Source organism: Echinococcus granulosus (genome assembly GCF_000524195.1).
Source record: "Echinococcus granulosus chromosome Unknown EG_S00033, whole genome shotgun sequence".
NCBI lineage: Eukaryota > Metazoa > Platyhelminthes > Cestoda > Cyclophyllidea > Taeniidae > Echinococcus > Echinococcus granulosus.
The window spans coordinates 235,460-260,023 of record NW_020170413.1 but is presented as its reverse complement, the minus strand read 5'-3'; the positions used below and the strand labels follow the sequence as shown (position 1 = coordinate 260,023).

The 24,564-nt window shown below is 42.5% G+C and overlaps 2 protein-coding genes across 2 annotated transcripts; both read right to left on the bottom strand. All coding sequences in view use genetic code 11, as the record gives it.

The window, feature by feature from the left end:
- Positions 1-671: 671 nt before the first annotated feature.
- EGR_04919 (hypothetical protein) lies at positions 672-2,108 on the bottom strand (the record flags this gene model as incomplete). The annotated part of the gene is made up of 1 exon (XM_024494168.1): positions 672-2,108. The coding sequence occupies one exon, from the start codon at positions 2,106-2,108 to the stop codon at positions 672-674; it is 1,437 nt and encodes a 478-aa protein (XP_024351405.1).
- Positions 2,109-3,995: 1,887 nt separating this feature from the next.
- On the bottom strand, positions 3,996-17,152 carry EGR_04918 (hypothetical protein; the record flags this gene model as incomplete). The annotated part of the gene is made up of 6 exons (XM_024494167.1): positions 3,996-4,151; positions 5,863-6,216; positions 8,660-8,827; positions 11,251-11,916; positions 13,121-13,270; positions 16,934-17,152. The coding sequence occupies 6 exons, from the start codon at positions 17,150-17,152 to the stop codon at positions 3,996-3,998; spliced, it is 1,713 nt and encodes a 570-aa protein (XP_024351404.1).
- Between the last annotated feature and the right edge of the window lie 7,412 nt (positions 17,153-24,564).

The window sequence follows — 24,564 nt, the reverse complement described above, 5'->3', positions numbered from 1 at the left end:
TAGTGAAATAAGTTGGTTGTTTGTTTACCCTCTGTTTTGGCATAGTTAATACTGCGATGCTCCTGTAGCTCCTCGAGACTTCCCCCAAGACCAAAAAGACGTAATACTCAAAAAGATTATATATGTTCAGCACAGAGAAGGTATTTGGTCTACCAGTATGACCTGAGGACCAGCCCACCCGGTGTTGTACAAAGGTTAAGCCAAAAGTGGATCCTCGTCAATACCGCGGGAGAAACAACCATCAAACTGCACTTCACCACAGTACCTTTACCTCGTGTGCTGCCCTTGAGCGGTGACAATAGCCCCAAGTCCTACTACAAATCGCATGTCTTAATAGTACGTCTTCTTTCGCCTTCAGGGAAGCCTCGGAGCGCTATACGACAATCTCAACAATTTCTTTCTCTTTCTTACATTGATTTGACTGCTCATTATAAAAGTGATTATGTCGGGAAATATTGTAGGCAATTAGAGCCCATATACTATCCAAACGATCCATAGATTTATCGCCGGGTCATATCTCATTGGAAAGAGAAAGGGCACAAGTGAGATATCCAAACCGAAACCTGTATATCTCAAGAAGAATGAATCAAATTAATAAAATCACCTACACAAGCATAGAAATAAAGACGGACTGCAGTGGACACAAGAAAAGATAGAAAATCATAATTCAGTCACAGTGCTTCCTGCACGCATGTAGCCTTCCCCAGTGTGATTTGTATATACAGCGTTCCGTTTCTCAGATACGGTGATGGTCTACAAAGGCGTGAATGCACCAACGACCTCAGTCCAATATCGGGCAATCCCCATCCCACCTGGTTGCACGACATCCGCGTAGGTCTTTGCCACACCTCCCTCTCATCTTCGTCGTTCAAATAGGGTCTCAGCACTCGCACAATGTGATTCCCTGCTCCCGTCTGATCCAAGATTGAAAAGTAAATATCCGACGAGAAGGGCCACGACAGACAGTCATCATAGTCTCCTGGCACCAGTTTGATGTAGATGCCAAAGAGATATGTAGTAAATTCCAGCTTGGCTTGCATTCGGTATCCTGGCTGGCCCAAGTAAAAGGGTTCACACCACTCACCTCCATTACATTCTTCCAATTGGGCGAAATTTGCAATTCGCCAAATGTGCCAGTTTCCGCAGGATGCCTGCTCAACCGGAGGACAGGGGAGCGGACATGCTGGAGGACACGGTGCGGGACATGGCGGGCATGGCGGACAGGCCGGTGGGCATGGCGGACAGACTGGCGGGCATGGCGGACAGACTGGTGGGCATGGTGGACAGGTAGGAGGGCACGGAGGACAAACTGGTGGGCATGGCGGAGGACATGGTGGGGAGCATGGTGGAGGACAAGGGGGCGAACATACAGGAGAGCAGGGTGGGCAGGGAGCACACACAGTTGCACACACCGGTGCAGGCACACATCCTAAGCTCGCCTTCGGTTTAAAAGTGGTAGCTTTCACTATCGGGGTGCACTTTACCGCCGGCGTGGGGCAACAGACACACATCCCAGAACATTGACGGGTGCAGACAGTAGGACAAGGGGTTACAATATTACCATTACACGCCCATAATTTGAAGTCAATGTCAAGCTTAAAATCCTTGGCCAGATAGGCACATGCCACCTGTGATTGACCACACTCATCAAAGATTGATATCATTGGCTCTCCCGTGGCACAATCCGCCTGGATACGGATGTACTTCGCAGTGGGCATGGTATTGCTATTCTCGCCCTGTTTGACGCATTCAAAGTCCACGCTGGAGCGGTCGAGATCCGTGGAAATCATAGTTCTTTTGTTCTTTAATTGAGCATTGTTATTTCTCACCAGGCATCTGCCTTTACCACTCTGGTGTCCAAGAGGCAGTGACAAACTAAGAATTGAGTTCTCATCAGTGTCATCTACTCGCAAAAGCTGGGCAGCTAAGGCTGTAGAACCCATTCCGCGTCGTTTTGTGAGGTTAATAAAAGAGGCCAATTTTTCCAGATCACGTTGAATGTCTTCCTGTTGAGGGGGGAGCTTCCAACACGATTGAGTGGATTCGGAGGCGTCAGAGGGAACACTTGCCACAGGTGTCCCTTTATTGGCTTCTTGAAGGGATGCCATTGCCAAGTCAGTGGGGTTAAAAAAGGCGACCTCGCTTTATCTGCTGCAATGGTGGCGCGGGTATCGATTTTCCAGTTGTCATACCTGTCTGACACGGCAGCCAATAAAATCACGTGGAGGAGTGACGTGGTCTATTGTCAGGTCAACGCGCTTCAACTCAGGGGATGGGAATGAGTTGATGTTGCTTTTATGTCGTCATTTGGGGTAACTCAGTCAACAGGAATGATTTACAAAGTGTGGTACACTCGGCTGTTTTTCTTCACTAACTTTGCAAATGACAAAGCAATCCTGTCGTCAGGGCTTTTTGAGATTTTATGAGTTAAACCTAGGCAATATTAGATTGTTTCTGGAATTTTTTAATTTTCTAACGAATTAAGCTATTTTATTTGGCTACTACGGGACTAAAAAAGCAAAATGGAATAAAGTAACATGTTTGCTTGATTTGTCCTTACCTAGAACAGAAAAAAATCCGGGAAAATGTTGTTTTAAAAGGTTATCGAGAAGTTGGTAATTGAAAACGGTTTTTGTGGTTAGTTCCTCACCCTTCCAGTCCCTAAATTTAACCAGATTTACTCATTTACGGGCCCACGAAATCTGATTGGCCTTTTTAAATTTTCGCCGTCAACTAGTCCACTAATATAAACAAATTTACCACTTGCATGAAACGGGACTGCCAATTTCGTATTTGTCTGCTCATCTAGTTATCCGCAACAAATTTGTCGCCCACTCCATTCTGGGGCCTGTTTTGCCTACTCGACGGCTCACCCGACCACTCATTGGTCCATCCGTCTTATCAAAGAACATTGCAGAAATTCACGCCTGTCTACCCTTCTCAGTATCATTCCTTCATCGCCTTTCTCTAATTTTCTGTCTGAAGCATCAACAATCCACCTACTAATGTGCATCTTCATCGGTGCGTACCGCCGACTTTTCTTCAAATCACCCATTAAGTTCTCCTTTTATCCGCACAGTCATCAGTTTTATTTGTCACCCCCGTCTCGAGTTTAGTTACTTCAGATCTACTAAAGCACCGCCGTGGAATCCTCTTAACACTCTTTATGGCTGCTGAAGCATCGGTAAGTGAAAGCTCAAACGGGAACTTTCCAGTCCTAATGGAGCCCTCCAGCCATTCATTCTGGACCTTGACTATCTACTTGTCAATCCGTCCAAGCCTTTCAGTCATACTTCCTATCACCCACCAATTTCAAATTTGTCCGCCACTCCTTAATCTGCTACCCATCTCTTTGTCGACTGGTTCATCCTCTTGTCTGTACGTTAGTTTCGTCATTCATCCACCGACTGTTAACCCTTCCCACTCATCACTCTCATGTGGATTTAAGTCTCCATCCCTACTCTGTTTCTCCTCCATCCACTCCACTCATTCACCAGTTTTTTTGCTCCAGTAAATTACCTGACAAGAGGTCGCCTCTGAATCAATCCATCTATTCGTCAGTGTGTCCACCCACTTGTCTACTTATCCTTCCATCCATTAATTTGGCCATCCTTTCTCCCTATTTAGAGACCAACCTCAAAACGCCAATTGCCTTCCCCGCCCCCTCCACCATCCCCTCCTCTAATGTTGAAGACACACTCAAGTATCAATGATATCTATCATCTATGTATAACTCAAAATCACACATTCATCATCATCGTCATTGTCGGACACAAATACACACACACACGACTGCATGGCAGGTGGTAGTAGGAGTGGTGGTGGTAGTGGTAGGAAAAACAACAACAGCATGCTCCAATGCTCCGTGCCTACGAATATAAAATGGGTGAATGCGTGTAATAGGAGGAAGGGGAAGAGAGAGAAAGAGAGAGAGAGAGAATAAACGAATTAGATATGCGACTGGTTATTGGTGGTGGGCGTACTCCCTCCTCTCCTCATACATCGGATGTGAGCTCTAGCTCGGAGAGCGAGCCAAAGGAGGTGGTGAGGATGCTGCTGCGGCCTCGACACGACACGCCACCACTGCTGCCCGAGGGGTGATTGAGTTGGAGGCTGGAGGCGGGTCGGCTCATTCCTGATGTATTTTTTTGCTACAAAATGCCAAATACAAATTTTCGTCTGGAATTTATTGTGCGCCAGGCTGTGGGGCTTAATAAAAGGTGCGTGGCCAAGGCTGCGCAACAGTCACTCAAAACTAGAGGGCTGACTGGCATGCGTTTGAGCTGCACTGTCAGGTAGCATTGCCGCTGTCGGACAGAGGACCTCGTTTGAGTTGAAGCCGTGGAAGGATTATAAATCCCAGTTATTTTCAGTTTTGTGGAAGTTTGACGTTTTAAGAACAGTGCAGTTGATGACTGCGCCTCATAGTGGACGCAAGATCCAAGAGAGTTTTGAAGCGTCTCTCCAGTCCCTAGGTTACCATCAGAAGCAAGTTGGTTTTATCAATAAAGAATACATTGTCATGAAAAGCCTCAACATTTGCTGGGTTTGCTGAAATAATTAACATTACGAGGGAGTGGGCAACATCTCACTCATCTTCAAGCGGGTAGGAGGGGACTTAACTAGTCTTGAAGGACACAATTTGGACTTTCTTCCAACCCTTCCATTGGTTGCGTTGAGATCTATCGAGCAGATAGGTGGCAGGTGAAATTCCTCAACCTCCACTTCGTAGGGAATAACTCGGATCAAAGCCTATCACGCACAATCCATGCACAGCCGTCCGAACATGAACGTTCGCACCACAAGTGTGAAGTGTGAACTGTACCTTGGGTGGATTGTTTAGAGATGAAGAGTGATTAGTGTGGTCCCTTGCCTAACAGGGGAACATGAGTGCCTTAAGTCCCCCTCACCGCGACGCATTAATTCATCCACCCACTAACTGGATGTATACTGCTTGCCTCTATAACGTGGCGAAATAAGGGGAAGAATAATGCGTTGAAGGCAGTCTTCCACGGTGGCACCATCTAGCCTAGCTTCCGTCATCACCTACCCTTCCCCGTTAATGTAGGTGCGTAGCGATTGCATCTTCATCACCAGCACTAAGTACTACTGAATTATCTCAGTAGTTTCGAACACGTCCATCTCCAACTACTGACGTGACGTGAGGAGCTTTAGATTGACAGATTGACATAATGCACCAGTGTATCAATACCTTGTGGTGCACGCATTCGACAGGTTAATACAAGCTACACCAACCCGCCGTAGCGAGCCGCATCGGAAAGTACGCCAGCCTTTTGATTACTTGGTACAGAGGAACTGGTTGAATAGTTGGCTGTCCTTTCAGACCGACTAAGCCGAGAGGGAGCACAACACCAGTCGTTGCTTTAATACCATAAAAACTGGATAGAGACAACTTCTAGGACAGGAACTTCGTTAAATGAGATTAATTGAACAAATTTTATGCATTTGCTAGCCCGAATACAGCGCTGGTACATCGGCTACGCCGATAAAACTAATTTATTTGTTACACCCCTACTTGGAAGCAAAATTCACTTTCAAGGCGAAAGGTACTAATGTCTCTTCGTCAATTCGCTTGTATCGAATGGATCCATCCATCCCATCTTCATTAACACTCCCATCGACTCACCTATCTATCCCACTACTTTGTATCGATGCATCAATTCATCTTCTTTTCGTCTGCCACCTCTGCATCCATCTCACAACCACCTACTCATTCATCTACTCACCTGTCATTTTAAGAATTCATCTACTTATCTTTCATGAAAGCCGAATCTTGGTAGCTTGATGGCCAACTTGAAATAAACACTTTCTAAAGTTTACACGCTTAACACTTCAACTCACTGTCTGGCTGGACGATGCCAAAGAGAGACGCGAGAGACTTGTAGTGGAGGCAAACTGCGGTCTCCCCTGCAACGAGGGTCGGGAGAATTTTGGAGGTCTACTGGCGTCCTCGTGAGATAATCCACGGAGAGAGACGGGGGCGGGGGTGGTGATAGTGGCGGTGGATGGGGTGGTTGTTGTGGGGGTGGTAGTCTCATCTGTTACCTTGACTCGAATGACGTCCTCAGAGAAGAGACTGGCGGGATTGTGTAGTGTCGCCTTAGCTGTCGGATCGGCTGCCAGCATGCTGGCCTCTAGAAGGCGTGACTTCATTTCCAGTTCGGCTATCTGGCAGTTGTGACGAATCTCTTGAGTCTATAAAAAGGTGGAATGAATCAGTGAATACCTCTAGCCTATCCCTCCCCTCATTAAAAAAGGATTTCATAGAACCTTTAGATTTATCTGATATGTATAGGACTCGGATTTCTAGCGTTTATTTGTCATTTTTTTCGGCTAATACATTTTAAACTCTTCCATACATCTATAAGCGACGCAACCTTAGATTCTGAGGATTGACGACAGTGCGAATCAGCGCTAGAAGCAGGATGAAAGCTGTGAGATATGATTGTTGTGGCGTGTACAACATTGACTGACGTTTTCCACTCCCAGGTGGCACTTGACGTTCCACTGTTAACTTCACCCCAGTAACATTTTCAAAATAGAATACGATCGCAGTCGTACATTACATTTGACTTCGAGGTCACTTCGCAACTGAGGTCAGATATCTGACCTGGGAGAAAAGTGCACCACTGTCTTGAAAATGTCCTTTGATACCGGATCATCTGCATTTTCGGAGTTGGATTTGGGGGACAGGTTAAAAAGCTCATGAAGTTTGCAAGCACCAACTCCATCCAAGGCTTTCAATATATTTAAGAAAAGCATCTTATGTCATAATGAATAGAATTAATCAAAACTAGTCCACTTTTGACCATCATCTGGGAATTGAAGCTCGCAGATAGCCTGTGGCATAGTCTAAACACGTAGAGTATATCAACGACAAATCCCGTAACATGTGAATTTAGAATCCTTAATTATATCTTTTAAGGTCTTTAAAATTCCCAAAATAAATGTTCATATGATTTTGTTATCTTTGTTTTTTTCGGTCTATAGAAAAGCACTTTAAAGCTTGTCTTCATATCCGGCAGGAAACATCATCAAAACCTCTCTTGGAGAGGGAAAATTTGTACTAAAATGCAACTAGTCAATCAACCTTTTACGATTTTGCATTAGCTACAGAAGTCGAGATTGAGTTCGCCTACCCAGATTTCATACATTCAGAGGAAAACTGGAAGATGCGCATGCCAGATGGACTGACTAGGCGGAGGATAGTGGGAAAGAGAATTCACGAATCCTTACAGAATAACGACGATAAGAGGTCTGGGCAAAATGCCTGATTAATCAGGCGGGTCATGAGTTTGGTGTGTCAATTTGACTACAACATAATAACTAGTAAGATAAGTGACTCATTTAGAGTTTACAATTTAAGTAGCCTGAGTTTATGAGGGCGACATGGCATTTACAAGCCATGACACTTTCACCTTTTCCAAAAAAGTGGCGGCATTCAAAATGCGCCTTTTTACTTTCACCATTAAAGGTTAGGGTTAGAACATAAATGGGCGTGGTGCTGTCTTTCAAGGAGTCTCTTTACGCCTTTACTTTGTCTAAGCCCAGATTTACCTGATTAAAAAAATTGGCAATGACAACACCCTTATTTAAACAATCTCGTAAATCGGTGAACTGTTGCCCTTTCGGTATTTTATGCCTTTGAAGGAAGGATTAAAAGGTGGCAAGTGAGGGCGTCAAACGAGGGGCCAAGATGGCATTCTATTGATGATTAGGCCAATGCACAAAGACAGGGTTCAATTATAACTACTGAGTGCTGTGAAGAGAAGGTGAATTCGTTGCTGATATTCTTCCGTTGGTTGCTTCCACACCTTCGACAGAAAAGTTTGTTGACTAGACAGACCTAAATTTTGCATTTCTACATGCATCGAGAAACTCACAGCACTACTTGACTACTGCCAATGCGGTCATCATGAAATTGCGAAGTGAATGGAAGCAGACAGATGAAAGAAGCAGTTAGGATTTCGTGACGGGATCACTTTCCAGACATGCATAAATGCTAGTACACGATACGTCAAAAAAGGGATGCATACTGCTACCCCAATGCAAATCTTTTTTTTACAATTTCGGAACATGATCTCTCTTTTTAGTTTGTTTCAAATTGGAACACGACCTTTTAAAAATCAAGCTGCAGACCTTTTTCTCAATAAAAGTAGCCTCGGAGTCCACCTCAAACACAAACTTATTCACCAGGGCTGATTCTAGAGAGAGAGATCATACCGAGCAGTATCAAAGTGAAACACAAATGAGGTGTTGCAGAGTGAAACGAATATTGAATTAAGAGGCATTTTTGGATGCAAAATTGCGCAAAATAGTGAAATATTTCGGAAGACATTAGAAAGCTTGTACTTTAAGGCGGAAAGTATCACAGAAATGTATTCGGCTAAGTCATGAAAAAGTACAAAAATTATCCAAATAATGAATCGCCGTAACTAGTACCCGAATCACGAATAATCTTTTTATAAATGAGAAATTCTGTGCCATTCTCTAGGCAAACATAGTGGGTTTTTATTAAGTAAGAAATGGTCTAAAAGTGGCAAACTATATTGGTACTGGAGCTGCTAGCCTACCGAACCACATAGCCAACATGGAAGGTTCTTTTTAAAAAAGAGGGAGTCTGAGAAAAGGAGCCCACCTCAGCTTCAAGTTGGAAAACTCGTTGCTGCCAGTTGCGTAGATCGTTCCGAAGCTCGCGCTCCTGACTCAGGAGGCGTTCAATCTCCTTCTCCTTCTCATTCATCCTCAACTCCTGTTCATTCTGTCGTCGGGTGAGGCCTTTGCAGCGTGACTCTACCTTTCGAACCTGCCGGTAGGGAAAGCAAATGTAACCTGCAAAGCAGGAGAGCTGAAACTGGTTTTTCAATTGTCGTGATACTGCTAGGTTTTCTTTGGGATCTCGAATTTAGACAAATGTGTTGTTTGATAATAATCGTTTCCAAAGTGAAAAGCCACTTTTAGCTACATACATCTGTGAGTGGGAAGAACAAGTCCTGTTTCTTTTTTATTATTCAACAAAGCATTCTGATACTCCCTTTTCTCTCTACCTCATTTTATCTGAGTAATGAATGATAAAACAGATCTAAGAGTGGTCCATTGGTGGTTTGATTTGCCTCTTGAGTGTGTATCTGTTATTTTTTTTTAAAAAAAAAAACATTTTTTTTGACAACCCCATGCTCTTTTAGGAGTGGCGGTAAACCCTTTTCACTACTGATAATGCCAAGCTGGTATTGGATTCAGGCCATTCACTTTTCGCATTTGGCGATTACATGGTTTTGCAGTTTTTTATTTTTTTATCGAGTGATTTTCAATCCCCTTAAAAATGGGTTATTTATTGAACCGACCAGCCGTCCTCTCATTGAACCTCTCGATGTCTAAAACCAAATTAGCAGTTCATTGTTGATGACAAGGCCGCGTGATCATAGGCTTGATATCCTTTCCACAAAGACAGGCTTTTCAAAACTCTCTTATTTCAAAACTGAAATAAGACTACTTTTTGTGAATATCACCCACAGCAAATCACTTTTCTCCCTCTGTTTTTTAATTTACGTGGAACATTTATCGCTGAGAAAAGCGTAAATTTTGCCATCCTTGATGTACAAGCACACTGGTGACTAGTAATGACTTTACCTATCATTCATCCCTCCTTCCGTATTACATAAGGTTAAGGAAATGAGCACATCTTTTAGCACCAAAAGTGTTCAAAATCCTTGATGAATGACTTATCAATGAAACCAAAGAGGAACTTTTTTGCCTAAAGAAATTGTTTTTCATACCTTAAAGTAATTAATTGACCAGAAGATTTTTGACAGTAAAAAGCATAACCGCTTAACTTAATGCTCTCGAACGAGAAGGTCTTGTCACTTCTACGCCGCACAATACCAGGTAATGTGGTTCATAAGCAGGCATGATGGTGATCAAATGCGCAAGTTTAACAGTAAAACTGTGAATATTTGAAAACTATTGGATGGATCCTTTGCAAAAACGGATTGAAATGGTAAATATTTGGAGGGATTTGTACGATTTAAAAGCAAAAAAGGGAAGTGTTGGTAACCTGCAGCAGGTATGGCACTCAAGCGATATTAAAAGCTACACTTTTATAGAAAGGGATGATGCACAAGGAACGGAACGGTTGTTTGAATTACCAGTGAAATGTTTTTGTGGCCATTTAAAAGGAATTTCAACAAGTTTTGGAAACTCATCTATCAAATGCTTCACTTTAGGGATTATTTTGACAATCAAGCCATTAGAATAGCATTGCTTGACATGCTAAAAAATAAGTCATTACATAAAAAGCAGGTGCACTAGAAATATTCTCGATGCGCATTCCCATTGGTCCTTCACTTCGACCAGTCAACTGCTCACGCCGTCAAGGTCATTTGAGGGACGAGATTGTAAAAGGGCTGATCACTTTGTCACCGATGTTACGACACTTTTGCGTTCATTTCCAGGACATCCTTTGACGTGAATGCAATTAACAAAACTTCGTTTATCTCACATGTGATTATACAAGCTCTCTCTCTCAGTGTGACGATGAATTAGCATAATTTACATGGGACGAAATGCTTTTAATAGTATACTACCATGACAACGCAGTAAACACTCAAACATCACTAAATAGTTTAATATAAGTAAACATCTGACTGTTTAAGCGAGAAATTTACCTGCAAGGTAATTCCTTTCTCTGTTGTTTTCGTATTAATTTTGCTTTGCTTTTGGCATTGAAATCATTTTATTTCTTCAAGCAAAACACCAACGTCAAGTCAGCGCTTAGGGATTTTACTTAATCTTGAATCTGGCCTATAAGCTATTTTCTTTGCAAAAAAGAGATGTGACAACTAGCATGTCAAAAAGAGGGGACTTCAAGTTGGATGATACTGGAAAAATCAAACATTCGCGGGAATGATGAATGTAAGCTCGTGAAGCTTAATATTGGACGAAGGTGTTATGTCACCCAATGCTAACTTTGAAATAGAAATGGGGGAAGGAGGTGCGAATGGTGACAGAGGTACAAGTAGACTTAACCACCACTGCTAGAGGGGAAAATAGTGCCACAAAAAGAACTAAGTATATTTTAATCCAAATTTAAGCTTTACACAGCAAAAAAACTACAGAATGGGTGCTAAACTTGGCTGAAAATTGCTATTTGAACTCTTGATTGTCAGTAAGAATGAAATAGCCGCCGTTTTAAAATAGACAAGTTTTGGATTTAAGTTTTAGCAGTATTACCTCGGCTTGCGTCTCATTCAGCAGCACCAGCGCTCTGGCTTCGCGTTGTCTCGCTGCAAGTGCTTCCATCTTCCACTCCGACTTATCTGCAAACCGCGAGATTGATGCCCGCAATGACTCCGTAATCCTCCCCAGTCTCCATCCTTCTTTCCCTCTACTACCACCACCACTGACGATAGCGGAGGTAGCAGAACGCTTCAGTGGTGCGTGTTGTAGCGATCTGCGCATTCGCACCTCACCATTCTGTTGCTGCTGTTGTTGCTGGGCTTCTAGTCGTCTACGAAGAACAGCTAGATGTGGACTGCTGTGTGTGCTGTTGAGTGAGGCTAGTGAAATTTCATCGTGACTCTCAGAGGTGCAGCCGCTATCGCTCAGTGGGGAGGCACTTCCAGTACGTTTAGAGCGATGCCAAGCAGAGAGGGGAACTTGATGGTGATGCGGCGTGACGTCACCTTCCACTACATCAATATCGGCCTCATCATCATCGTCGTCATCTGCGTCAGCATCAGCATCGTAACTGGCAGAGCGGAAGTTGGCGGAGGTTTGCGAGACACGAGGCTCGCTTGCTGTCACCCCTGTCTCCACATCCTCGTCCTCACATTTTAACGCCTTAAGACGGGCAGGGAGAGGGTCGTCGGAGTTGAAGAGGACGTCAAGCCATGGGATCTGACATGTGAAAGAAGTGTCCGATTTTGTGAACGGTTTTCACATGTATGGGAACTCCCATTTCATGGCAGGTGTTGGAACCCTGTGTTTTAGGTACATGTTTGGGATGTCTACGACTCCAGAAACCGTCCGTATTTAGTTTTCCCCCAAGTTCCCATTTTGGTGCCTATTGGCTAGGAGCCCCTGTAAATTGACTATGGCCCAGACCCTAATCATTAACTAAGATGGCACACTAGTTGTCATTTCTCAAAACAAGGTCAACCAGGCCCTAATAGGTAAGCGTGACTAAGCCGACTGAGACACGGACCCGGAGTACTACTCAGGCGCTTCACGCCAGCTTACCGTCGAGCGCGTGAACTTTGCTGACTCATCTCCGTTAATCAATAAATACATCTGTTCCCGGGTCGATCGATTATTTATTGATTATCTGGGTGGAAGGTCGATAGGATCTAGGGCACTAGCGCGCGCAAACTTGAGGTTACACCAACTTAGTCTGAAATGATTTTTTATATAGCAACAGTCCTGAATTCGATGATCTTGTTGTCGCTCAATTTAATCGTGATTTCCATGGAAGGCGGACATTTTAAAGCTTCGAAAAACGAAGAGTTTGACTGGCTAATTGAGTTGCAGTACCCAGCTCTGATGAAAAGAACTGTGTCACGTCAAACTGTGAGTGTTGTGAGAACCTCCTTTACCAGGTGGAATCAATAACGCCGATTTGACAGATTCTCACAGGCAACAACATACCGTTTTAAAACTCCCAATGACGTTTTGTGACTTGTTCTTCCGAAAAATTTGCTGCGGATTTACTCAAAGCTAAATGCTGCTTACTGCTTCGAGGACGCTCTAGCAGATTAGAAGGCGGAGAAAGTCAACACTCGAAATGGCATTAATTAGAGTTGATTTATGAGAAATTATTTTTCAGCTTACACTTTTAAATGCAAAAATCGTTGGGTCCCGGAACGACAGTGATATGAGAAATGACTCTGTCGCCTAAACTATAGGTGAAATTGCCTTTTTCTTCGCTTTCAGTTGGAACCGAGACCATCACCAACCCGGTCTCCCTAAACATGTACCACCTTACAAGGCAGTGGCACAACTCATGGCTGATGGCATGATTAACTCTACCACTTCTTATGCCACCGAGATTGGACGGTTTGTGGTAAACCAAACGAAGAGAATGCAATGTGAAATGGCGACTTACCTGTTCAATGACTTGGTCGATGGCCTCCACACGACTCCGCAAATCCTCGTAAGCCAGCGCCATCTCCGCCTCACGTTGTCTGCACATACACAATTCGGCTTGTAACACCTGCACCTCTTGGGTGCTCGAGGCCTCCAGCTCCGATTTTTGCTGTCAAAAACAAACAAAAATGGCGGGTGAGATGTTGTTGCAGATGGTAGATAACTATGGGAGCCCTTTTGGGGGGCAAATTGTGTCTCCTTTACATCATACTCTAAACAATTATTTCGCAACACTTGTTTGTTTCATGTTAAAGGATTTAATTCTTTTTCAGAAACTATATAAATAAATAAAGTTTTGACATTTCGAGTGATTAGGCAAACGATTCTTTGCTAATGTAGGTTACTCAAAACAACCTCCTATTCCTAACGTAATGCAAAAATCTTAACTTTCTCTACAATACATACATACATACATTCAGTGGAGGTGGCTGGAAGTTTTTTCAAGTAAAAAGGCTTATTTCATTGTTTGTACAAACTACGGCGGCACGTCACTTTCTACAGGTTACACTTCTATCCTATGGCATGGACTGCCACCTCTCCTTCAGCAAGATCTGGGGACCCCACAAGCCCATCGCCATTGGTGGAGGGTTTTCCTGCCCTGGGGCTTCCCTTCCTAGAGCCTTTGTACGGAATCTCGAATCAAAAGAGGGAGAGAGGAGGAGTTTGCGTCAGTTTCTGACATAAAATTTCATCGGTTTTAATAAATCCCAGGCACTTGCATAAACCAATGGCCTAATTTGACCCCAATTTCTCATTTTCCACGAGGTGAATTTCGAAGTGAATCACTCACATTTTACGATCGGTTCAGACGACCGTTGCGTCAGAGCTCACTAGAGGGCAGCTTAGCTTTGTTCTACACACAGTGCTTAGGAAAACATCTTCTATGAAATATACAAATCTTTATTGTCTTTTAACATTAAATGGAGTCCTGCTATTAATCTGTCAGTTAGACAAGGATCCGGTCCCCACAGATTAAATGCCAACTTTCACCTTGACCTCTCATCACATCTCATTGCAATGCTGACGTTTCCTCATATTTTTGTGTCCGGATGGATGATGTGGAATATAGCTTGATATGCACCTTGAATTTTCACCAATTTATGGAAAACAAATAAATAAAAAGGTACATTCTTACATTGATGACATATATCATGCCGTCGAGTGATTAAATGGATGCACTTCAAATCACCGGAAAAAAATGACCCAAAATGAATTAAATATTTGAAAATAATACATCATTGTCGAGGTTTCTAAAAATGTAGAGTGGCATCATTCAATTCGTATCCATTTACTGCAAGAAGGGTTTCCTGCCAAGATCATCACAACCGAGTAATTCAGGGAGGAGGGAGGTTTACCCAAGCTCTCAAAAGCGTAATCCGTCAGTAAAGCTACACATTCGCCCTCATTCATGACCTCCCTGGAGGGGAGAGGGGAGGCCGAAAAAATTGCCAAATTTGTGACGATTTTGTGACCCTAGTACATGATTTATGCATAAAAATTAGTGGAACCTGTCTCCACACTCCCCACCCACCTGCTAATCACACAAGGGCACAAACATTTGCCACTCAAAGTGCAGGGTGCCGGTACGCACGCAGCTTTGAAGACATTTTTACAGTTTCCAACTCGTAAACTTTGATTATACACAAAAAAATTTCACAAGTTTGGAAAACATAGGGGTCATTTTAAGCCTTAGGAATTGCATCTTTGTGCCCATTAAAGAGCCTATCAACGTCAATTGGGTTCAACTTAACCTTTAACGCCCTCAATACCACCGACAAGTTTCTTACCCTTACCCCGACTTTACAACCATGTGATGGCCATTTTAAGTCAACTAATGGTAAACGCCTGGTCCAGATACCATCAAAAATGGACTGCTCTATTGTAAAGCAACAATTCAGAGATAATACTTTTTTTAGTTTTAAGTAGGTATTTACATGAACAAAAAATGACGACTGGTGATGTCATCATTGGAACGCCAAAACTCCCGACAGAGAATGGGATGCGACAGTACTTCTTCCGCCATAAAATAAAGGTGCCCTTGTTTATTCGCAGGAGTCACATGCATGACCTACTGCCGTCACGTACAGCCAACCACAATGGGAAGTCAAAAGTTGATGCATTTTTTGCAACTACTCGAAGAATTTGGCAAGGAACCCTAAGATGGGTGTGGACTTTTAAAATAAAGGGTTATACCAGGCAATTCTCTAGTAGGCTATAAAATAACCAAATTTGCAGTTGATAATTTGAAATCCAAATATGACAGGTGGGAATTAAAAGAGAGCTTAATGTCTTTCTCATAAGGAAACTTTATAATTTTTCGGTAATAATTTGGACTGAAGCCGCTGGAGGATGTCTACAACCTCAAGCGATGCTTCTCCTTCACACCTGATCTATGCGATTTCTAGAGCACGCCGCCATTTAGCTCCCCCTACTGGCCAATAGAACGTTCGTAATAGCACACACAATAAAGTTCAAGGCCAACCAAAACCAGAACTAGCGCGTGTCACCAGCATGGACCCAAACTGATCGCACACAGCTCCAATAAAGTTGGAGAGATGGTTCCTAGCGTCACCTGACATCCTTGGGTTGACAACTGCAGTCAATTTTTGGGGACGTTCTTGAAATCACCTCATGTTCTATTCACCGCTGGTCAAGAACATGTTTAGTTATTCTTCTAGTCTGGGAATTAAATACTTCAATGTGGTTTGCTGCTTAGTTCGCTTTGTTGATTTGCTGCAACTCGTAGAAACATAAAAGGTGAATGCATTGGGCTCTCCACCAACCCCCCCCCCCTACTTCGAATACTTACGTTCCATGACAAGAAGTTGAAGGAAACTGGTGATTCAAACTGCAGTATTTGCATTGCTCACCAAATTTCCCTTGATGGCAAAGACGCAGATTCTAGCACTTCGTCAAATCTATTGCATTTCAGTTAACGAATGAAGGTGTGACAACAGATCGTGCAGAATGGTGTGCGAGTGGTTATTAGAACAAAGTGACTTTTTGATGATGAGACACTCCCAGTTAAAGGGGGCGTGGTGCTGTGGAAGGTGCACCATTCCTCACAGAAAAGATGAATGACGACGTGCGGCTGTTGATAAAGTCGGAAATTGGAGACAAAGGTGTCCAAAAATACTGCGATTATTCACTGCTACTTAACGTGGATAATGGAAGAGGAAGTTGGTATGCACGCACATCGACTGGAAAGTGAAGGGACGTTGGAGAGGGAACTAAGCTAGATAGTGCCGCTAAGATTCCACACATGGACTGCAGATGACAGTAGGGCATGAAGGACTGGCGACTGTTAGTTTCTCGATTTTGCTACCACCTTTACCTGCCTCTAAACGACCAACCAGAAACACACTTGTCTGAACGACCATATCAGATAGAAGACTCCTTTGTAAAAAAAGTAGTAACCAGACTTTTAATACGAATAAACAAAAGGGCTTCAAAACCAAATCCATCCGTTAAATGAGCTTTAATTATATTTTCTCCACCTTCAATTGTGTATGAAGGAATACACTCCTTTAATTACAAACTTCAATGGTTTACTTATGTCAGAAAATCACAACAGCTGCCTTCTAGCAGCTATTGAATAGAACAAAAGTGATGGAGAAGAAATTAGTTTTGAGAGGTTATCTGCCCCTCAAAATGCCGATCAGCTACATTCTCGAATTGTTTTCTACTTAAAATCCATCAGTCAACACCCTCCATCATTAACTACTTCAAAGAATGGCAAATGAAATAGTAAAAACTTCACAAATTTTTCTACCAAATTCAACTGAGCACAGGCCTCCCGCGTCTCATCGAGGGCCGCCGAGAGGTTCATTTGATTTTCAAGGAGGCTGGCGATCATCTGTTTCAAGTAGTCGACGTATTCTGCATTTGCCACCTCCACGCCGGCTTTGATCGCCGACTTTTCGGCCCACCAATTGGTGCCGACTTGGGGTGTCTCCTCTGGTGGATGATTCGTGTGTTTGGGTGTACTCATTGCAGCACTGAAAGACCCAAAGTGGTAAAACATTTAATAAAAATTAAAGTAGACTTTATTTTCTCAGAACTTGTTCATCCTGAACATTTTGTGAAATTAATGCACCAAGTTGTAAGACCGACTTTTTCTTAAAGGGGATTGGTTAAATATGGGGAAAGTAAGAGTCCCTCCACAGTGGACGGTGTACCCGCACTCCTTAAAATGGCATCACTTTATCGTTTTAAGTTTGCGAGTTTATCAACATTAAATAACCCATATTGCTGCTCAGATGAGCTGTAAATGTGAGACACCTTTCAAGAGGAACAGCGACTGATCACGTGGTGGCCACCAGACGCTCCCATAATCTCGAGAGATGGCATAACAATCTGGGAATCCGCAAAACCGGCCTATCCTGTGGATTTACTTCCGTATTTTGCAAGTTTTTGCCTCAAGGATAAACGAGTTGTCAGTCAAGGGGTAGGTCGACGAGTCAATCCTGAATCGTACGACTTCGAAAGGAGTAGTAATCCAAAGAATGCATTTTTACAAGTGAAACACATTCAATCCTATCGTGCATGGGAAGAAACCAAAAGTTTTTGAATTCGGTGAGCGGTAAATTAACCCTACCTACCAACCTGAGCAAAAAATACTGGGAAAATGTGAAAAAAATAGTGGAGCAGCTATTCAGCGTCAGTACAAGTATGCATGCAGTGGCTGCCACACAAAATGAGTGGGGAAGGAATGGCAGGGCCCATCCACGTTGATCGCCCCTTGTAACAGCAGCATCGAAGGTCGCATAGAAACGCTTGATTCACGCCTGAGATGTCAATTTTTCCAGTCAATTAAAGAAGACACCAATCACTTCACTAGTGGATGCCAAATTTGTGCTGATAAAACCATTAAACAGTCGCTTTCCTAGGCTACTTTTCACAGAACAAATAAAGTTTTATCTTGCTGTTGTACTTCTTGCGGAGATTGGGTAATTGTTGCCTTCGGAAATTTAACACCAAGTGACAAACTTTGTTCTTTTCTCACAAACAATAAGCGGTATGTGGTAAAATTTGGCACGATGTTACATGCTAGTTTCTCCGAATTGGCTTGTCTTTTGGACATTTTTGAAGTCGGAAGTTGTGGGTATGAGAAGGAAAATTGCAAAAAACTATTAAAGCCTTTTTTCTGTGCCCAAGTTCCTCCATGCCAGTTATCTTTTTGCCCTAGTTTGGGAAAGCTCCAGCTGCGTAAATCGTCCCCGTTACAACTATTCCTAAATCTGCAGGATTTTACGACCATTTGCTGCAAAAGAAGAGGCAAAGAGCTGCATATTTATAGAAACCGGGACGTTAAGCAACATCATTTGGCATTTTTCTCTCACTTCGTTCATTCGAGAAATGAGCCGTAATAAAACGTGTTCCTCTAATTGAGTCCTGTTTCTTGTGAGAGAAAGTAGTAAATACCTTTAAAATATCTTAAAAGCGTATTTTCCTTTCATATTTGGTAAACAACTATTGCGGTGGGTGCAAATGACTTGTGCAACCACTTATTTACCGCCCCCCTTCCCACCCAGTCCTTTGCTCTGTTTATCCTTCCTCCACACGCCGTTTTTCATTTTTTGGCTTCCAAAGTTACTAATTTATCACAAAGCACCTTGGAAACTTGAGAAAATATACAGTCTACAATAGATTTATGCCATCTTAGCCAAATAAAACTCCATATTTTGTGCAGGTGTGCTTCCAAAGACTATGTTGTGGGTGTGGAGGGCCACAGAGGGAATAGTTTACTTGGGGGAAGTCAAACAGATCTGTCTACCTCATTAAAATTTAACGTATGCAAGAGTAACTTCTCCTTAAAAAGTTAAGTTAAGCCAAGTTAAGTAGTCGGAGGAAAGTCACATCCTTACAAGACAATTCGCGACACACTGTATCACCGCAAAACTGACTCTAGAGGTGTTTTATACTGATAGGTGGGAAGGAGGAGCCGCATCTCACTCTTCCTCTTCCCTCTGTTTCTCCAAGTGAGCATCAACCTTTCTTGATGTCAGGTAATAAAAAGAGAATAGACTCTCAGAAAATAAAGCTGTCTAGGGCCAAGTTTATCCTGGCTTTCAGAAGCAAAACGCCTCAAAAAGTAGAATTAGCAAGCTTGTGGACCTTTACAGAATGAACGTGGGTTGCTAAAGGGCAGAAAAGAACTTATGTCCCTTTTTCAAACTCCCATACTTGATGTTTGCTGCATGTTATGCCTTACCTCAAAAATTTCCCAGCAGGTCTTTAGGATTTGGCAAAAGCCGTGACTTAATTGCAGTCATCGGAAGAAAAAATCCGCGAAATGCCTGAACCATCGCACATCTGCGGTAGCCTCTGAGGTCAAGGGCACATCTTCTCACTCAATCCGTCACTAGCCTACTTACTCTATGCGAACTCAAGGATGCTAACTTTTACTTCCATTCATCACAAAAGCAAAGCAAGAATGACAATTTCCTTCCAAAGCCACTCAAAGGTTTTGCAAGTTCTAATCAAACGTTAGCATAACGTAAAAAGTTCACACGCGCTTTGGCAGTTAGCTACCTTTGATATCAGCTAAAAAAATTCATTAGTGAAATGTTGTAAAGGCATTTTTTGATGATTATTGGGATGTTTTTAATATAAAAGTGACCCTGAAGTAAATTGGCGCTGCAGTTATTTCACACACGCCTCAGTCGGTAACGTTTACACCCATCCGAAGGAGTAAACAGGAAATTGTGTCTCCTTTTAAGCTACTTTGTCGGAAAGACAGAAAATTTGATTCCGAAAGGTTGGTTCATCACCGCTTTTGTTGAGAAATAGAGCTCGGGTTCCTTCATTTGCATTGGTTCGAGACTAGAAGGTGACATTTGTCAAAAAGATTCACTTAAAGGTACATCTGATCATGATTTAAAACAAAGAAATTGTATTTTTACATTATTAAGGAGGAGGGGAAACAATATAATTGTAAGATGTGTACTGTCTACTTTATTTCATCCTTGGTACAGTTTAGCCAGTCCTGTGGTACAGTAATTTGCCGTTATTTTTGTACAACAAGAGGAGAATATAATGCTGCTAGTCCGAAATCAACCACATTATAACTCGCAATTCTGGTGGTTAGGTTGTTATTTAATTCAACAGGCAATTTCACCTACCTCTAGTTTTGGTCAGCTTAGTTCTGTATCACATTTCATTTTGTCCTTTTCTTCAGTAAATGAGCTTTGCCAGGGATGCAACTTTCACAAAAGTTCTCACATTCTCTTCGGGAGAAGAGAAAGAGGGTGTCGTGGATCCACTCGCTTTGTGGTTTTACATGACACCTACTTCTAACAAGCCTCCGTTTTCGGAATCCTCAAAGTAACCAAATGACTCGTTGTCAAAAATAAAAGCATAAACCATTCATCCCCGCCGCTTTGATTCAGATGAGAGAATACTTCTTTTTATGTTTGTAAAAGAAGAAAGCTCGACATCCGATTGAACCACACAAACGTACGCTTTGCGAGTTTCTTCTCTTAGCCTCACAATTTTTAAGGTCAATTGCGTTTTAAGTGTGAGACAAGCTACCACCGCGTCGGCTACTGGACTCGCGGAGGAAGGTCGACCACTAGGGGTCAGATTTTCTTTTCATAATTTTTTGACCAAAAAACTGAAAACGCAATTCGCCCCAGGTCGCAGACATCCCACAGCCACTTTGTTGCTCCAGACCCAGCCGGTCTGTTCTGGGTATCTGGTAGAAAATATACATAAAGTATATTTGTGACTCCAATCTAGGATGAGAAAATCGGGACACCATGCATAAATGACCCCTGTTGCGAACTCATTTAGCTACTCTGTCAGTAACTTGAAACATCAACGACAGGGAAATCAACTTTGCCTTTCTTTGCCCTTGGTTCCTCCCCAATTTATTGCAAGTTTTCTACGGCATCGCAGTGCCCTGGAAGTCCCGAACTCCAAAACTCACCATAGATTAGGCACTGAAACGGCGTATGCTCCAATTCTGCCACACGAAAGGAATTAAAACAAAGTGCTTAGTGCAGCTTCCCTGAATTCGTGTCAGTAGAAAGGAAATTTGAACTCACAATCGTGCAGGAGAGCGTTTCAATAGTTGAAAGCACAGTAATGGGTTTTATTACGTCCTATAATAAACTTTTAGTCAGCTTCACCGCCTGTGTTTAAGTATGAGAGCTGTTTAGACTCCGTGCATTGCACTCCCACGGGGTGAGGTGGCCTTTGGAACGTCCTGACGGCCTACTGGCTCATTAGTAAGTTAGTAGTATATGGTTCTCTGCACTGCCTCGGCTTATTACGACCTCGGAGAGGCCCCGGAGGGCTACATACCACAAGATTTATGCTCTAGCTTAGTACTTGACCATAATTTTGCAAAAAATGAAAACAAAAAAGTATCACTTTCTCACAAAAACAAGCACCTTTTAACTTATGCATTACAACTTGCACATCTTTTAACTGCACTTTTCCACTCTATTCGTTGAGGATGAACAACTTGTGGGTTTTTGTATTGTGCACTTCTCAACTGTTCTTTCATTTAACTTGCAGATTCTTTCGTGCTTTGTGAGTCAGTTCCTTAAGGTCAGTTACGCACTTAAGTGGTCGAGTTAAGACAAAAACCGCAATAGTTCCCATAAATTGTCATTCACCAAAGTGTCCTGTGTAATTAACGCCCAGTAGAGAAATAAAGGTTACTTAAAAAAACCTTTACTATCATTCTCAGTAGCAGATTTCTTTTCATTTTAACTTATGTGTCAAAAAGGAAACATTCTAGATGAGGAAAGTTTACTTGCCTTTGGAGAAAGGAAGACTTTTACATTTTTTCCTCAATCATTAAATGATAGGCGCTCTCTACCAAAGAAAAAAAGGAATATTGTCACTCTATCGAGTTAAGTATTCTTCCTTTCCTAACTTCGGAAGTTGGCAAGAGACTAATCTGATTCTCTTTAAAGCTTGATGCCAAGTGTCTGGAAAAGTGCCATCCACGTCATAAAAACGTATGATGCATTTTATCGTATGGGGTCAACCTCTAGGCTGATTTTAATATAAATGTTTGAGGAGTTCACCTTTTTGACTTACAGATTTAAAAGGGAAAAAAATTTAATAAAATCACACTATAATCGAAAGTCGGCAATGCACACTTGTTCAGGATCGACCTCGTATTTATGTCTACCTTTCACGATTTTTAGATTTTTATTCCCTGAATCGAAATCCAAACCGATAAGAGAGACGAAAAAGGAACGATTAAGCGTGTGCTTTAACTCCAGTAACGCTAAGATGTGTTCCTGTATCGCAAGAATGTAACTCCAGATTAGCTACTGTACCGGTAATGAATGATCTCTATAAGGCTCGGTTTCTTCCCGCCGTTGCGCATACATAATTCATAAGGCCGCTGGTAATCGGCGCTAATCACTTTGCAGAGCTGACTTTATACCATTAGATCTGGATGTAAAAATGTCTATTCTTTGAAGTATGAAAAGATTTTCAATAACGTTAACTAAAATAAGGGCACAAACAGGTGGCTCACTTGAAAAGTCCTTGTATTCACTGGGATAATTCCTCGTTCACTGAAGCCTTGATAATCCACTTGTAGGCCATGTAACCTCGTGCCTCAATCCCACCGTTGCGACTACGAGGAGACGAAGGAGAATGATATTCTGAGAAGAAGTGCTGCGCCAAGCGAAATTATGCAACAGTCACCTTTACGCCCTGATTGGTTTAGACGTGTGCGTGAGTACCACCCCACTAACCAATTGTCGTTATGCGTTTAGGCGTGTGCAGAAAGGTAAGCGCGGTGTTTAAAATTGCCAGAACGGATGTTAACGCCCCTCGTGTACAGCGAATCACGTCACTTGAAGCTTAGGCGTTGACGCCCAATCTCCATAAAGTATGAAATTTCCCCAATTTTTTTTACGAAAACAAGCTTCATTTTGAGCATTGCTGGTATACTACTTGTCTTATGAGCTATCACTCACGCAATAGGTGGACTGTGTGTTGAATAAATGTTGTGTTTATGAGGGTTGAATCCAGTCACTGGTGAAAGGTCTTCACTACACGACGATATCGTCAAACAATCTAGTAGGTGGGTGTTAAATAGTTAACAGACAAAAAGGATGGCTAAATTGCTAAGGCCCTTGTCCCGTAAAGCCTACTTTTTTATGGTAATTCAGTGTGAAATTGGACTTTGTGTTTTGCCTAAATTTGGAAATGTGAATGAATGTGTGGTTTACCCTCAAATCACATGCCTTTTTATTATTTCATAAGGAATTTGCTATTCGGTGCCAATGAGACCTGGAAAAGCCTTGAACAAGTGTTCGTATGATTTGACTGGTTGGGATTGAGCGCTTGACGTTTGTGTCGTACTCAGAGTGCGACCGAAGGATTTGAATATTTGAAAAGTGACTACTTTATTAAATATCATGCACAAATGTGAAGAGTCTTTTCAAAGTTAAAAAGAGAGAGGTGCTTTATGACTGCAAATGGGACATAGATCTTCCCTTCCAAATGGATCTTTTCTGTAGCTCAAGGGTATGGCTGAAATTTTAGTTTGTCTTGCGCAGGAAAAATAGGGTCGAAATGGCAGTACTTAACTAGTCACATTGTGGTACATCTGCGAGGGAACTTGCTGCTGCCAGGACTGAAGGATTGCTGCACCTTGTCGGTCAGTTCGAGCGGGTCGGTGATATCACTTGGTTATTGCAAGGGTGAGTTATTCATTCAAGGTCTGGATAAAAGTAGCAATTCCTCCGCGTGACTTTCATGTGTTTCAGTGATAAATCAAGAGAGCCGAAGAATTGCTCTGCTACCATCTCCACTTAGGTGTACCCCCCACCAGCTGACCTGATTAGTGATGAGGTGATGATCAACCTCCTTCCTCAGACGAAAGAAATCTGCAGGTAGTTTAAGACGATGTGAAAACAGAGAACAATCATGGCATATTGGATACCACAAAAAAAGTTCACTTCGGCTTACCTTGACTACAAGCCGTTCCTGTGAATTGCAAACTGTCAAGTGAATACATCGCTTCCATCTTGACTGAATCGCAGTTGGACTGTCAACTTTTCGAGAAGTCAAGAGCAGCAGCACTCCACCACGCTTCAACGCCCAACTCCAATCCACCTTCCAGGTGCTTCATTTCATCCACTTTACCAGTTTATACAAAGCACTTTAAAGCATCAACTAAAATGCGTCACAAAATATGCATGCTAATGTCCGGCATTCCATCTGAAGGCCTTCATGGCTTCAGCATTTGGAATGGAAGTGGTTTGCTGTACTTTCATTCCTTATCCGCAGCATGTCATTTAACGTCCCAAGTAACGTCTCGTCACTAGGGAAGGAGGCTCATTCCGCATCCTCCGATTCAATTCCTCTTCAAACATTCTTGGGTCTCCTCCTCCTCCTCCTCCTCCTCCTCCTCCTCCTCCTCCT